Below are 16,520 nucleotides of genomic sequence, written 5' to 3'. Positions count from 1 at the left end.
CTTACAAAGTCTTTATGACTTACCCGTTATATTTTCTCTATTTTGTCTTACAAAGTAGTAGCTTGCTTGGCTAAACGACTTGTGGAGTAATAGTCTAGCTCATTCGTGATAGGGATGGTAAAGCTTTCCTTCCAACCTTCTAGTGTAGTCACACTCTGCAATATGTTGAATCAAGTCTTAAACTGTTATGTTAATAAGGAACTTTATTGTGTAAATAAATGTTAATATATCCATACTTGTTTATATTTCGAATGTTATGTTGAGTCATGGATATGGGTGTAGATGAATGATAATATTATCGTGAATGAGTCGTTGCAATATAAGTGCGAGATGCGTACCGGACCACAGTTGTGATAATATTGTGAATATTTATATGAAATATGATGAAAACCATACTTTACATTGAGAAGTTCCGTAATGTAATGATCTTGATGAATTATTGCATATTTTTACTCGTGAATGTGAATATGTGAGAATGCGAGAGATGACTAACTCATACATTATTGATTTAAGCTTGTTTGGGCCTAATGAGCTGTACCTACATAAGTTCTTATGCCGATCACAATCTCTCTAGAAAGTGGAATGTGATAGAATTAGAGTCAATTGCTCAAGTATTCATTTATTCAAGTATTATGGTGGTTGCTTAGAATCTTATGTTTTTATTTTTTTTCTTGAAAATAATATAATTATTTTTGTTCAAATTTAATAATTTTTATTTTCGCATTACCTTGTCTTAACTAAATTTCCAACCGGTGCCAGGGGACCAAGCTCAAGACTTGCTTTCCCTTGGAAATAAAGCTGTGCATTTTCTACATTTGATTATTCTCCGCAGTTTCATAAACCACCAATAAATCGCATAAAGCAAGTGGCAAAAAGGTGGGGAGGAGGAAAGAGCATTGATTCCTTCCTTTCAATAAGGACGGAGGAGAGACTGCACACGCCGGACAGCAATACAAAAGTTGCCTTTACTCACCATTTTTTTTTTCAAATCAGAACTTAATTATATCGCAACCTTTGATGATTACAATTTGTTTTCATCACTTTCTCAGTATTATATAAACTCGAGCATAGCACATCAAAACAATTGCAGCAACTAATTTCTCATCCCATCTTGGAATTTCTTTTTCCCTCTTTTGTATATACGGTTGAGAGTTCCTCAGATTGAGGGAGAGGAGGACAAGTAAGAAATAAGACAGGTGAGAAGCTGTCTATATACTGCATTGTTTCCGATTTTGGCTTTATTATGTAGGACGAATGTGGATGGTTTGCTAAGTGGTTACATCAAAAACCCTCGAGTTACTTTGTAGAAAACAAACTAATGGGCCAACTTGATTAGTTTTTATTTGTCTTTTACCGTATTGGGACTGTTAATGGTCTTTGCAAGGTGAAGTTTGTCTGTTAGTACTCAACATTTTGGTGTGCATTCTATAAGAATTAGGTTAGTTCCAATCATGCTCATGCAAGCTTCAGAGGTAGGATAGTTTTGAACACCAAAGGCATCCTGTATCATTTGATAGGATTTTTTCTTTCTTTGGGCAAAGTAAGAATTAGCTGCTAATACTTCATTTAGGGACGGACTGAATATGATAACGAGGTGATAATTAATTTTATGTTATAATTTAATTTTATTATAAAAATGATTAATTTTTATTTTGAATCGAATCATTAATTTATACTTTCATGCATAATTTTGAGTTTATCATTACTTAAATAAGATGTCTTAGTTTTTATTTATAAAAATTAAAGGTAGGTAGGTATGTACAGTTACTTGTTTTAGAAAGTCCAATTTGTCCTCAGTTTGACATGCAAAATTCATTCACGTAACGCCTCCTAACGTTGCGAATCGGTGACAAAGAGACTGAAAAGGTTGACTGGGGAATGTGTTCCGTGGTTCTCCGCTTTATTCTTCCTCTTCCTTAATTGTTTTTGATTGATCTTTCCTTTTGGAAAGATGCCAATTGGCTATTTTAATTCCACGTGCCTGTCGCGTGCTTGTATGCCATTTGGTTCTAACCTGGTTTCAATCAACTAATCATCCAAGTAAGTGAAAGCATTAATCAATTTCTACATCACTCTCGACTTACCACATATAACATAAGAATTTAAAGTGATTAGTTACACATTAACATTTAATATTTTAACTCAATTTATAACTCAAGTAAAAATATATTTTAATTTAATCTTAGAAGATATTCCTCTCTAATAATTTCCATTTCAGACATTCTTCTCTCTTTCCTTTTATTATTGAGATTTCTTCATATTCATAACCCCACTAACTTACCCATTTAAAATCTTTTTCACTAATTAAACAAACTTACTTTTAATCCAAATCTGTTATTTGGGATTGGAGTGACACAAGTTGTATAAATACCCTGTTCTCTCCCCCATTTCCCTTCATTCATATCTTTTCTATTGACCCTTGCTTCCTTTCCTACTCCCAACTTCTCTGTGGTTTCCACCATTTAGGGTCATTCAAGTGAACCACACGCTTTTCTTCTCATAACTGGGGCTTTCCCGTCTGGTGCTACATACAAATAAGATAAAGCATTTTGTTTTTGTTTGTTTTTAGTCAGTTGCAAGATGGGTGAGAACGCTGCCACCAAGAACCATGACAACCACCAAGTCTTTGACGTCTCCCTCGGCATCCCTTCTAAGGGTGGCTCAGAATGTTTCGATGACGATGGCCGTATCAAGCGAACCGGTGCATATTTCACTCCCTTCCCCTGTTTTTTCTCTGTGTTTTTATTTACCCTGTTTTTGTACATTAAACTCTGTTTTATCATCAAGATATGAAGGAACAGAATTAAGGAATTAACGTTTATTACATATCTGCTGTGTTGGATGGACAGGAACTCTATGGACTGCCAGTGCACACATAATAACAGCTGTGATTGGATCTGGGGTACTTTCTTTGGCATGGGCTATAGCTCAACTAGGGTGGATTGCTGGTCCTGCTGTAATGTTCTTGTTTTCCTTAGTCACTTACTATACATCTTCTCTCCTCACCGACTGTTACCGGACTGGTGACCCTGTCTCGGGCAAGCGGAACTATACTTACATGGATGCTGTTCGGTCCATTCTTGGTGACTTTTTTGGCCTGTTGATATCCCTTTAAATCGTGCTAACTTTTGGAATATATTGTTAACAAGCCTAATATGCATTTTCATTTTATTTTCTGAGGTGGATACAAGGTGAAGGCATGCGGGTTAATTCAGTATCTAAATCTTTGTGGCATTTCCGTTGGATACACCATTGCAGCATCAGTAAGTATGATGTGAGTAATAATTCCCACCCCAAAACTTTGGAAAAAGAAAATGTTTCTTGAGTAAAATCTAAGTTATTCTGGTTTTAAGTATGGCACATGACGCCTTTTCCCATTTCGAATTGGCAGGGCAATAAAAAGGTCTAATTGTTTCCACGAGAGTGGCGGGAAGAACCCCTGCCATATGTCGAGCACTCCATACATGATCATGTTCGGGGTCACTGAGATCTTACTTTCTCAAATTCCAGATTTTGATCAGATATGGTGGCTCTCTATTGTGGCTGCAGTCATGTCTTTTACCTACTCTGGCATTGGTCTTGGTCTTGGAATTGCTAAAGTTGCAGGTATGTATATCTCTTCGTCAGAGTTTTTAAACTACTAAATTCAAAAGCATGACGATTGAAGTTTTCTTCTTAAACTGATGGGTTGTGATCATTTTGGCAGCTACTGGAACTTTTAAGGGTAGTCTTACTGGAATAAGCGTCGGAACAGAAACACAAGCTCAAAAGATATGGAGGAGCTTCCAAGCTCTTGGTGACATTGCTTTTGCATACTCGTATTCTATAGTCCTCATTGAAATTCAGGTATATTTCTCAGTTCTCACTCAAATGAGAAAAACCAAATTCTGTTGAAATTGTTTGCACGCTAAATAGTTTAGCTTCTGGTTTTGCAGGACACGGTCAAATCCCCACCAGCAGAAGCAAAGACGATGAAGAAGGCCACAAAGCTTAGTATTGCAATAACAACAGCTTTCTACATGCTTTGCGGCTGCATGGGATACGCCTCTTTCGGAGACTTTGCACCTGGAAATCTCCTTACTGGTTTTGGTTTCTATAACCCATTTTGGCTTCTTGATGTTGCTAATGCTGCTATAGTAATCCACCTTGTGGGAGCATATCAAGTCTTTTGCCAGCCTATTTTTGCCTTCATCGAAAAATGGGCAACACAAAGATGGGCCGAAAGCAACTTTATCACAAAAGAGTTCAAAATCCCAATCCCGGGATATCATCCTTACAAGCTCAACCTGTTTAGATTGGTTTGGAGAACAGCGTTTGTGATCTTAACCACTGTTATATCTATGTTGATTCCTTTCTTCAACGATGTAATGGGAATTATGGGGGCTTTTGGGTTCTGGCCATTAACAGTTTATTTTCCCTTGGAGATGTACATTCAACAGAAGAAGATATTAAAGTGGAGTACCAGATGGATTTGTCTCAAGATGCTAAGCATGGCTTGCCTGCTGATAACGATTGTCGCTGGCGCAGGTTCAATTGCTGGTGTGATGCTTGACCTTAAGGTTTATAAGCCATTTAAGACTACCTACTAATCATTGCTTGCTTAATTTGCGGTTGATATCAAGCAGCGTGGGGGGTGGTGTTCTGGTTCATTCATAGCTTTGTGTTGGTTTCAATTGTTTTACATTTATAGTTCGGTTATTGATGTTAGAGAAAGCAAACATTACTGTAAATTTATTATGTATTTGGATTTCAGACTATGGGAATATATGGACCTCCATTTCTTCTCACCTGTATATATTAGTAATCACACTCTCTTTTACCACACTTCCATGGATGATGCTTTCAGCCATGGGGGCTGCTTTAAAGGTGACCTCCACCCTTGAAAGACTGAAGACCAAGGTCACACTTTTAGCTGATGGGATCAGAAAGGAGGTTTGACTTCCACGTGTAACGCTTTATTGGCAAGATTTTAGAAATTATATCCGCATTCATATGAGGAGGCCCTTGGCTTTTCTAAATTTGTAGCTTTACCCCCTAGAGTTTTCTTCTTGTCTCCTTATTTATTTTTACTTGGCCAGCCTTGATTATTTCAAAATTCTTCAATTAGTATGTAACTTTTTCAAACTATTTCTTTAGTCCCTAAGTGCTCTTCAAAAATTTTATTTCAATACTAATTATTGTGATTATTTACTTTTCACAAGATTCTTTTTTACCATGATCTTTTGATTTATATATAAAAATTTTATGCAATACTTCTTTTTGCATAGCTTAAACGATTTTACTGCATGTTAATTTCTTGTTTTGCGCATTATTTATGAAATAAAAATAATAAAACAAAAAAGATCCAATGGTATTAAACAGTGAAACAATTTAGACATAATACTTATAAAAAACCCTAAATAAATCATTATTCTTCTATTACATTCAATTAACTCTTGTATTTTTATTTTAAACTAAATAAACATAATTAATGATTGATTAATTGTTATTATTTAAATTGTAACTTTTCATTTTATATAATATAAAAATATCATATAATCAGATCATCATATCACATAAATATACCACATCATCATTCATAATGTCTAATTAATAAAAATTAGTATATCATTAACCATAAAAGCTATATTACCATAAACTAGTAACATGCAATGATTCACGTAAGCATCCATAACTTCTCATTTTACATAATACATGTCTTGCTACACTACACCCGAGTACATGTCTTGCTACACTACACCCGTTTCCAGCCTAGACTTGATATTCTAAGGAGTCCAAAGGAGAAAACAGAGCCCATAGATACCATTCGAAGCCATCTTGTCTCTAAATTATGTTATATCGAGTAACATTGCCTCATTCACTCCTATTAGGTCATAATATAGCACAATCACCCTGACATTAGAAAATTAACCTAGTCTGACTCTCAAGGATTTGCTGACTTCCCTTGTAGCATGGAACAACATGAGCACCCTGTTTTTCCAAGATGTGGTGATTTACAATGAAAGGCTAAAAGAAAGATGCGAGGATTGGCTTTTTCTTTCACTTCATTCAGACTGATGTTGCAAGTTTAGAGTTTCTAAGCACTAGTCATTCTGGCTCAGGGAATTACATGCGTATACGCTTCACATCGTTCTCAGGAACATTCACATCACTGCCGCTCCCCTTTTCTGACGGAACTGATTGTCCCTGTATGCGCATAAACATAAGCAGTCAATGACCTTAACCACAGGGTGATAAAAGCATTTTCACGATCTGAAATTGAAGAAAAAACATCAGAGAACCTCATATGTTGTTTTTTGATGAAAGTAGTTTCATCAGAAATACTTGTTTTTTGTGGCTTTCAACACTTTTTAACACCTTTCAAAATTGCATGTTGTTAGAACTTAAAGATAGAAGTTGGGACATTTCTTGTTGTTATTTTAGGATAATTGATCAGCTTAGGTATGAATGCAGAGGTCTGAGATGTTTTTCCTAGAAATATTTGCCTCGTATATTGTAAGCTATGCCTTCGATACATGCATTTAGTGCTTATACTAACAAACATTAACACATAGCAATGCCTAAACAGTCAATCATGTAAAGCAGATGTTTGTAGCTGGAAATATGTGTTTGAAGTTTCCAGAATTCTGCTATCAGATATCATTAGAACTTACACTTTCATCAGGGACAACAGCATATCGCTCCGTTGGAGAAACCCAGGATTTACCTGCCAATAGAACATTTATACATTCAAGATTATCTAAACTATCAACAAAACCGATAGCAATGCAGGATGGACTTGTAACATAATTATACAGCACCTGAAAATGGATCAAGCTTTGAAGATTCTATCTGTTGCCCACTGGAACCATCGATACTCAATGCCTCTATAATCTTTGGAACATTGCTGAAATTAATAATCCAAAATGTCACTACTTTGGTCCTTATCCTTAGAACACGACCAAAATAAAGGGCACATGTTCTCAGTTTCACAAAATATATTGAGAGAAAGAAATAAATGAAAGGGACCATATATTTGAAACCTGACCAAAATTAAAGTATAACAATTACATCATAGGTTTAAAATTAGAACCCTTTGACAAGTGCAAGCAAAGTTAGCTCTCAGCTCTAATGGTGTCATAAACCTGTCTTCTATCATAGGAACTTCAGTCATCTCATTCTCAAATTCATGATCACAAATCTTGAGACCTGAACCCTAAAGAAAATATTTCTGGCAAATATAATCTCAGGGAATTACCTTTTTCTCTTATTTCTCATAATTTGTTGTATTCCCCCCATTTTTTCTGTAGCATCTAAAAGTTTTGTTAATTTTTCCATTTTACGTATAATTTATTCTTACATACTATTATTAGAATTGATCATTCCTAATCAAGGATAAAAGAAAAACTTTCCCTGGTCATCACTAATCTAGATGAAAATGCTATTACCAGTCCTTCGATTCTCCATGCCCAAGCTGTCCATTCGTACCCCTTCCCCAGGAGAAGACATTTTGCTCTTCCGTAATAGCAAGTGTGTGCCTCCACCCACATGAAACTTGAAGTACTTTCTGCCAAGTAACAATCAAAACATATGAGAAGAGAAGAAGGAATTCAAACTTAGAAAACTCATATTATAGGGAGAGGAAATGACCTCTCAATGAGAAATTAAAAGAAGCAAATTCCTACAGAACTCAATATTAATCTCATGGGCTATCTTAACCAATATTTGGAAGCTACAGTAACGAGAATGTGCCTGCTCATGTGGAAATTTAACTTGCACTGGAGAGCAATGATCATCATTGTCACCAACCCCAACCTGTCCAAACTGTAAATGAGAGGTAGAAGATTTAATCATCAAAAGTTGGGAAAACGAATTAGAGAATGCAAATTAAGAACAGACAAATCAAACAAAATAAGTAACAGTTTAAAAGGGAAAAATTAATTACAGGACCTTGACCATTAAGGTAGTTAAAAAACTCAGAACATGCTATACACGCACCCGTAAATTATTATTGTGCTCACGAGTCCATGTGCATATATGCATGTGTGCGTATGTGTCTACCAAAACTGACAGATATTGAGAAGCATTCATGTATCAACAAAAATACGTATAAAATGGCTTTGGATTCCTGCCTAATATTTTAGCAAGCAAACCAATTAATATGGCAACATGATAATACGATGCATTTTGAAGACATAAACCAAGGAAAAATGATTTTATCGACCTTGTTCCATCCCCAGCCATAGAGGTTTCCACCAGACGTGAGTGCCATTGTGTGTCTCCATCCACCCGATATCTAATATGATTCAAACCAAAATGTAACAAATATTTTTAAAACATAATTTTGAAGTGAACATATATTTGACACCAACAGCAAATATCATGACAGGTATGAGGCATAATATACATCAAATATAATGAAAGGTACAACTAACGAGGCATTAACACTAGACAGTCCTAACAATAGGGTAAGATATTTTCCACAGCAAGTTTCATGAACTCTTCTCATGTTCAAGTACTCTAATACAGTTATTGAAACATAAAAAAAAAAAAAAAACACTAATAGGCATGTGTAATATGATATTACCAGAATCATTCTAGCTGGTACTGGTACATCATTTTATCGTTATGTCTAAAAGGTCAAGAAGAATACAAAAATGAACTGACAGCCAAAACAACATTTAATGCCACAATGAAATATCCCATGTTGGAAAATTCTAATGAACCTGTTGTAGAACAAGGAGGGCAAATACGGAGAAAATAAAGATCAAAGGGAAAATTACGAAGAGAATAGAAGAAAGAAGGAGAAAGAAGAATTAGGGAAGAAAAACAGATATAACCAAGAGCGAGAGGGAAATCTCATTACTCACAACTCAATTTTCTAAATCTCAAGAATTCTTAACCCAAAGCCAGAAGAATAACCCATTAAAGTATTTATAGACACAAGCCATAAAACCTTAACATAAACTCAAAGTTCCAATTATATCACCATATACAAATCGATCCTAGTAAAACTAAAGGGTAATTCTCCATGAGACCCTTCACTAGGTGAAGCCAGTAAAGCCATACAAAGTATACCTGTTAACTTAGACTTTGAGAGATGATATCATTCCCACCACTAGCTAAAGACATAATTAAGAGATTGTTAAAACTTACATATACATGTTAAGACATGTGAAAAACCATGCCTTTATGTTTCAACTTGTAAGGCACCTGTGAGTACTTAAAACTATCTTTATTGCAAATATTAAGGTTGTCATAAAACCTCCATTTTCACCTTACTAAGAGATGGGAGGACAAAAAGATCACCTGCTTAATAAAACTGTCAGCTAAAGCTTCCACCTTATGAGGAACAAGATGATCCTTAAAGTCCCCATGTCCCAGTTGACCATACTTGCTCCATCCATAAGTGTATAATCCACCAGTAACAGAGACAGATATGGTATGCCGCCATCCACAAGCAACCATATCCATCTTCTCTCCCTGCAACTGAAATTTTTTAATAATACTTCTTTAACAGAAACACAGAAATTAAGGCAAATTGCAGAATGAATATAAAATAAGATAAGATGCAGAAGGGGAAACAACTCATTGAGACTCACTTCCCATCCATTATTCTTTTCTAGCATTAGAATACCTTAGGGAAAGAGACTAAATAGTTGAAGATTAAAAAAAAAAAAGGAAAGGAAAGGAAAGAAAGGCCTTTTTAAAAAAACCAAGGATAACAATTAAAGCACCTAATATAGACTTCCCTCAATCATGTCAAATTATATAATAGATGCAAGTCAACCTAAACATCAGATGTTTGGAATAAACTGTCTAGCATATTCATTTAGGATGGTCAATCATCTTTATGGAATCTTATAAATGTTACTTAAGTAAAGAAACAGGCCATACAAATAGAAGCAGCTGTGACATACATTGAGAGTAGAAACCTTCTCAGGAACTAAGCGATCAATTCTGTCTCCTAAGCCCAAGTTTCCATATCGTCCCCAGCCCCATCCATAGAGGGCACCGTCTCCTGAAACAGCTGCAGTATGCTCAGCACCAGCAGCAACCATTTTGATAGAAACACCCTACAACAGACATGAAATTCAAGGAGATAAACACTTCAAAAATATGTATGCAACCTTTAGCTTGATCCAAGTGTCAATACAGAATTCTTCAGTAGTCTTAGGAAAAGAAATAAATTAAATAGAGATATTTAAAATTTTAAACTAATGCTCATTAACATTACAGGATTCCAAAGTTTCCTTTTATTTTTTGGCTAAAACAGGACTCCAAAGTTCAGCAGCATGCAAATACTATTCTCAACAAATGTAAACCTGCTTTAGAGATTTCAGAACTTTGAATTTAAATAATCCCAATAACAGGTTTCCTTCATGTAATTGTATATTTTTCATCAGATACTCAAAGGAAACCCAGTGACAAATCCTCTTTCTTCTCTGGCCAGAATAACAAGGTAAATGGAGCATTCAATTTGATTATATAACAAATTCCACATAGATGTTGACATTCAATGATTTAAAAGTTTATATAATGCAACTTTTCAGTGTAAAGCAATTCATAACAAGCATATAAATAACATTTTGTGAAGGTCACAAAAGCAAGGAACCTGGTTGCACAAGCAGAGCCTCATTTCTTTTAATGCTAAAGTACAAACCAAGAGAAGAAATAGAGCATCACATGAACATTTGTTATAAGATACCACAAAACATACAATACCTGAAAGGCTTGAATCTTTTGAGGTACAAGAGAGTCTTCAGTGGTTCCAAGACCAAGTTGACCATTTTGATTCCTTCCCCAACTTCAATTAAATTCCAAAAAGAAAACATTAAAAGAAGGTAAAAAAAAAAACCATCGATGAGGATCTATCACAAACATAAATTAAAAGAAGGAACAATACAAAAGTTTGGGACAAACTTCTTCAGAAGACAGTAAACCTATAATCCTGGACCAGTGACAGCTGATTCTGCTGTCACACAGAACTTGGACCAGCTTTCAGGAAAATGAGACAGAATTGGCTTCTTAAAATGATCAATTATCATGAATTAGAATGTAGAAGAGATATGCGAACAGGTGCTGTTGTATTAGCAACTACAGGGCCAGAAACTTACAACATAAATCTCATGATAAGTCTTTTCAGGAAGCGAGAAGAAGTTTGCCAGCAAGTTCAATTGAAAGCATGAGATATATGAGTGGGTCAACCAAGCTCATCATCAATGGCTACTATGGTATAGCTGAAACAATTTTGTAGATTTCTGGATGAATGTGCTCAATCAAAACAGAGGTTCAGAAAAAGGAAACCAAATTGAATCATATGCATGACAGCTCAACAAACAATAGGGATTGCCTTCAGTCACACTAACTCATGCCCCTGTCAAAAGGGGAAGGGACAGACAAAACAGTCAAAAAGAAATTATCTTTTGCTGATCTCAGGATAAGGTCATAGATAGTGTAGAATGTCGTAAGTGTAGCCATGTAGCACATCAATACAGTAAGAAATGGCTTAAGTTCGTTATTGTTTACACCAAGTCACATTGGAACAAATTCTTTGGAATGACAAAGTTTCTTATTAATATAAAGTTTCATATGCAAACTAGAAGATAAAAAAAAAGACAACAACAACATTAAATCAAGTATAATATAAATTGAAATCTACATTAGCTATGTCGCTAATTCTTTCACAAAAAATCTTTCTTCCATGACGGCTCTCCTGCATGGGAATGAATGCTCAAGGTAATGGTGTTGTAAAATGAAAGCGTTTTACATTTAAGTGAATGCATTCCAGCCCTTTCATGGATCCTTTGCATTCAGATGTCAAAGTTCCTCTAATTTACTAACGAACACAGAAAAACCTCTTGAACTACCTGTGCTTACAATGACAGCCTATTTCATCAAGATCACAATAGCCAACATGTATTTCCAATCACTTAGTTCAGTATAATAGGTGCATTATAAATTTGATACCCAAGCTCAGCCACTTAAAGTTAACTACTATTTATAGCTTCTCTATGCAATGCAAGTTAAACTCTAAGCATTAATCAACATAGTTAACCAAACATTTGGTTAACCATCAAAAACTATCACTTTTTGAACCCTGGAATGATGAACTTGAAATAAAACATAAACATTCATATTAATCAGGTTATAAAAAGTAAAAGCAAGAGATCTAAAAACCATACTAACCTTAGTACCTCGCCTTCCATTGTCACAGCTAAACAATGGCTGTCTCCACAAGCAATTTGTTTAATCGTCAGACCATGTAATGCTTTTATCGGTTGAGGAGTGAACACGTCACTAGAATTTCCATGACCAAGTCTTCCGAAGTCACCCCTGGTTAGTAGCAGTCAAAAATAGTCACACATTATAATAAGAGTTGAAAATAGACACATAAAAGAAAATGAAAATATTAAACTGACAAATAAGTGATGTTATTGGTAAAAGTTGAGAATTCAAAAATTGCTAAAATTCTGAAAACATAATATTAATAACATTACATCTATCACTACAGGACACTGTTCTAAAGTCCTACATGAACAAGTAAAAAGGAGTAAAAAGAAAAGGGAAATAGAAAACCCTGCAAATGAGACAAATACCAAAATGCTTATTACTTAGTAATACAATGTTTGCATGATGAGATGATGACACAAACAAGCAACACCCTACATAAATATAAATTATTAACTTAACAATGCAGAAAGCATTTAATATAAGCCTGCATGGAAAAAAGGATAAAATTAATGAAACAGACCATAGCCAGTTATTGAGACTCATGAAGACATCACATGAGGAAAAACTTTCTTCTTCGATGCAGATACCTCGATAAAGGGTGGATCTTTTCTTGGGAAGGTAACTCACAGACCACACTAACGTTTAACTCATCTTTTAACATGAGACCTCTGGCTACAGGATGACACTGACTCCCAAGTCACAGGGCCAATTTGCAAGCAAAGGTTTATTATTTGGATTTATATTTGATGCACTGACAGTGTATAGTTTCTATACACTGTCAGTTCACCAAAATCTACCACTTCATTAATGAGGTAAAATTAAAAAAAATTTTGGACTTAAAATTAAATATTAAAAATTTTATAATGATTAATTAAAATTATCATTAATCAACCCAAGAATTTCCTAAGGTACTGGAACTATATGCTAGAATAGATAGTTAAAAGTGATTTCATAAAGTTTGTAGTCAACCCAACAAACCAACAATCAACTGGATCAATTTTACCTCTAAAAGTCAGTAGATCTGAATCAAGTAAACCTTTAATTTAGATTTACAATGAAGACAATTATTATGGTGTATATATTCATCATCATTAATCAACATCTAATCAAGTAATCAGATTATCTATTTTACTTTTGAGAGATTCAAATTGACCAAAACAATCAATTGTTTTGTATCATAGGAAACTTCAAACCGCTTTGCACTCTCCTGCTACAAACTATGTATTAGCTGAGAGAGAAAAAAAAGTGCTTGTTTCTTAATTTAACAGAAAGAAAAAATTTTTGAAAGACTTTGAAAGATGAAGAGCATACCATCCCCAACTATAAACTTCACCACGTGACAATGAATATGCAGTTGTATGATCAGCTCCACAAATAACAGATATTATTTCATGTCCATCTAAGGCACTCAATTGTGTTGGAGAAGGCCTATCCTCCGCATCCCCATGGCCTAACTGCCCATCCTCTCCTCGACCCCAAGAGCAAACAACATTTCCAGCTGAAAATGATCAAGAACAAGATTATAGGCTTAAGTAGATTTATGAAATTAAAGGAAGGCATAAAGTAAAGGTGAATAAATTTCAGAACCTAACCATGAGATACACATAGAAAGACTCAAAGACAGCATTTATGATAAGTCTCCAAATAGAAATCAACAAGACAATATATACTGAAAATTCTGTTTGTTTTAATTAATGGAAGACATAGCAATGAGGGAGCAATTAAGTCCACAAGGCTTAAATGAACAAAAGGATCTTGGATTTTGCTATTGCAATGAAACTATTTATACCTTAAGCTCTCAATTAATTTTCAGCATCATATTATAAAAGATCATAGGGCTGTTGGCATACAGATGTAAATGAGATATACCATTACTTATTAAGATTAAGTACAAGTATGATTTCCAGGGAAAGTTATGTTAATTTATTGTAGCTGAAGGGCCTACTCATTTGCATGACCATGAACAAAAGTAAGGGCCTTCAATAGAAATTGTAGGCAGCAGCACTACAACAGTGAGAATAAGGAATAGTGGTGCTTCATAAACTTTTAAATTTCATCTCAATCATCAGAAGCAAACTGCACATACAATTTTTCCTACATATGAAAAGTTAATCTAGATGAAGCACTTTCTTTTATGGTATGCAGAAAAACATCTTGGACCAGTTTATTTACATTGAAAACATGCCATAAATAACTTAAGAGCCAACTAAAGATTTCATTTGTCAAGTATGTAACAGTTAAAGTTATCCTAAATGATGTCTTAATAGGCCTAAGTCAAAGAGATAAGACAAAAAAAAGTCCTGTTTTTGAACTGGCAAGGAACCCTAGAGCACACGTCCAACTTGTCTTCCATATACTAAAAGTTATTCTAACTGAGGCACCTTTTTTTTTCCCTTGGATCCTATTCAAGATGTAATGGATTAATTTATTCATAGGGAAAATCAAATATGCCATACATCACAAACTTTGTCCAACATTTAACAGTGGAAATCATATCATGATTGATGTCTCAAGTGGCATAAAAGTCAAGAGATATGATAGACAAGTCCCACCAGATGGATAAAGTCAATTGATGTCATTTATAAACTATAAGATCATATGCATGTAATCAGAAACAGTTAAGTAATCATAGCCGAAATGCAATAAGGAATACAGCAAAACTATAAAACACTAGGAAATAGCAAAGAGTACTGTGCTCACAGAACTAACTCCAGCAACAAACAACTGTCAGAAAATAGAGCATCAAATGAGAATTAATCAAATCAAAACAATGAAGGAAGCAAAAGGGACAAAATATTTATAAATTAAGAAGATCCTAAAAGTTTTGTCCAAAATGAAACGTCTAGGAATCTTTGATTGATCAAAAGCATAAAAAAATGCAAAATGACGTAACTTTCCACTATATTGAAATGAATTTTAGAAACAAAAATTCTGAACTGCAATCATCATGCCCTGTTTAGGCAAGATTTTTTATTTCAGTGAACTAAAAAAGAAGAATTGAAGTGCAAGATGGGACATTTCCAATCAAGTCTGATTAGCTCAGTTGTCCAAGAAATAAAAAGACCAACAACAATAAAAAAAAAAAACAAATAGCAATTAAAAAAAGGGTACAAAGGAAAAAGAAAGAGGAAGAGAAAAGGAGCATACAGAGAAGAGCAACAGAATGGCTAGCACCAGCTGAGATAAAAAGAATCTGACGAAATGGACCAGTTACCTCACTCACACTCATCTCCTCTTCTGCCATTCTATTTCTTTCCCTAATTTTATGGACTTTACAACACAAACTCTCTCTCTCTCTCCCAAAAGGGTAAGATATTTTTGTGGTTAGCTAAAGAGAAAGTGAAACAAAATATTTCTAAGAATTTTGAAGATGAAGAGAGTAATAAGAAGAGCCAAGAAAATTTCTTTTAATAAAAAATTAAAAAGAGAAGAAAAAGAAATGAACAGGGAGTGTTGGGTAGGCGTTGTTTGAATAGGAGGAGATAATAATGATGACAAACAATAATAGTAATGGAAATGGAAATGTAGAAGAAGTAATAAAGGAGGAGTGGGCAGGGTTCCTTATAGTGACAGAGATAGGACATGTGCATAATACATGCAAGAGTACAAAGTGAGACTCTATTAATAAGAGAAGAAGAAACTAGAATCAATCAATACACTAAATTAAATCAATAAATAGACATGACGACTAGTCCTTGGTTGGTTCATAGTTGGTTGGTATAATAGCGAAGTTTATACCAATGAAACGTGAACATTGAAAAAAATGAATCGAAGCTTCGGGTGTTTGGTTTCGTTGTTTTGAGAGGGCCGGCGGTACTGCAGAAACAACGGCATTGATTGCTGAAGGGACCCATTTTCGATCCCAAGAGCTTTGTCCCAATTAGGCAGTACCCCTCTCCAACTGCAATCTCCGCCACACAAACCCACCCACTCGCTTAACTCCCCCTTTCCTTCCCTCTCTCTCTCTCTCTCTCTCTCTCTCTCTTCTCTTCTCTTCTCTCGTCTTTGGACTTTGGACTGTAAGCAAACTGCCATTTCTGTTACAGTTGCCCACACTGTCGGCTGCGGGTGAGGGATGAATCATGACTGGATGGACTGTGGCGGGAAACGGTTTTGTGTTTCACCTTTTCACTTGTTACTCTTTAGTTTATGGTAATTCCTTTGAAGAAGAAAACTTCGAAAACCTCTTCTTTATTAATTTAATGGTGAGTGAAGACAGATCAAGGAACCGTATGCATGCCAATATCCTTCCACCAGGAATTATAACAAATGTAATCGAAAAAGTCATAAACAAAACAATAAACTTC

At 34.8% G+C, this 16,520-nt stretch overlaps 2 protein-coding genes across 7 annotated transcripts; one reads left to right on the top strand and one right to left on the bottom strand.

Moving 5' to 3' along the window:
* LOC18611937 (amino acid permease 4) lies at positions 1,101–4,793 on the top strand. Of its 2 annotated transcripts, XM_007048445.2 has the most exons (7): positions 1,101–1,196; positions 2,570–2,701; positions 2,850–3,083; positions 3,181–3,274; positions 3,392–3,606; positions 3,707–3,846; positions 3,936–4,793. In XM_007048445.2, exons 2-7 carry the CDS (start codon positions 2,581–2,583, stop codon positions 4,587–4,589), a joined length of 1,458 nt encoding a protein of 485 aa, XP_007048507.2. In that variant the 5' UTR covers positions 1,101–1,196; positions 2,570–2,580; the 3' UTR covers positions 4,590–4,793. The 2 variants fall into 2 exon arrangements, with proteins under 2 accessions (XP_007048507.2, XP_007048506.2); XM_007048444.2 differs by lacking the exon at positions 1,101–1,196 and having other exon boundaries at positions 2,396–2,701.
* Positions 5,552–15,762, bottom strand: LOC18611936 (ultraviolet-B receptor UVR8). 5 transcript variants are annotated; one of them, XM_018129651.1, is made up of 12 exons: positions 15,361–15,735; positions 13,525–13,711; positions 12,169–12,315; positions 10,705–10,786; positions 9,900–10,055; positions 9,289–9,468; positions 8,204–8,275; positions 7,699–7,803; positions 7,428–7,546; positions 6,801–6,886; positions 6,654–6,706; positions 5,552–6,186 (listed from the first exon to the last, which is right to left on the bottom strand). In XM_018129651.1, the coding sequence occupies exons 1-12, from the start codon at positions 15,455–15,457 to the stop codon at positions 6,106–6,108; spliced, it is 1,365 nt and encodes a 454-aa protein (XP_017985140.1). In that variant the 5' UTR covers positions 15,458–15,735; the 3' UTR covers positions 5,552–6,105. The 5 variants fall into 5 exon arrangements, 4 of the variants coding, with proteins under 4 accessions (XP_017985140.1, XP_017985145.1, XP_007048505.2 ...); XM_018129656.1 differs by having other exon boundaries at positions 9,289–9,462; positions 15,361–15,729; XM_007048443.2 differs by having other exon boundaries at positions 7,732–7,803; positions 15,361–15,726.

This window comes from Theobroma cacao, chromosome 1 (assembly GCF_000208745.1).
Source record: "Theobroma cacao cultivar B97-61/B2 chromosome 1, Criollo_cocoa_genome_V2, whole genome shotgun sequence".
NCBI classification, from domain to species: Eukaryota; Viridiplantae; Streptophyta; class Magnoliopsida; order Malvales; family Malvaceae; genus Theobroma; species Theobroma cacao.
The sequence above is the reverse complement of the archived record's forward strand: the minus strand, read 5'-3'. Positions and strand labels throughout refer to the sequence as shown.

What these genes read in the sequence shown, in the direction of transcription:
- LOC18611936 (XM_018129651.1), bottom strand. Translation starts at nt 15,457, where the DNA reads ATGGCAGAAGAGGAGATGAGTGTGAGTGAGGTAACTGGTCCATTTCGT. An exon ending in CATGGAGAATCGAAGGACTG is followed by an intron (nt 6,887 to 7,427) that starts GTAATAGCATTT and finishes TATTAATTTCAG; the next exon opens with CAATGTTCCAAAGATTATAG. An exon ending in CTGTTGTCCCTGATGAAAGT is followed by an intron (nt 6,187 to 6,653) that starts GTAAGTTCTAAT and finishes ATGCGCATACAG; the next exon opens with GGACAATCAGTTCCGTCAGA.
- LOC18611937 (XM_007048445.2), top strand. Translation starts at nt 2,581, where the DNA reads ATGGGTGAGAACGCTGCCACCAAGAACCATGACAACCACCAAGTCTTT. An exon ending in TGGCCGTATCAAGCGAACCG is followed by an intron (nt 2,702 to 2,849) that starts GTGCATATTTCA and finishes TTGGATGGACAG; the next exon opens with GAACTCTATGGACTGCCAGT. An exon ending in GCAGCATCAGTAAGTATGAT is followed by an intron (nt 3,275 to 3,391) that starts GTGAGTAATAAT and finishes TCGAATTGGCAG; the next exon opens with GGCAATAAAAAGGTCTAATT.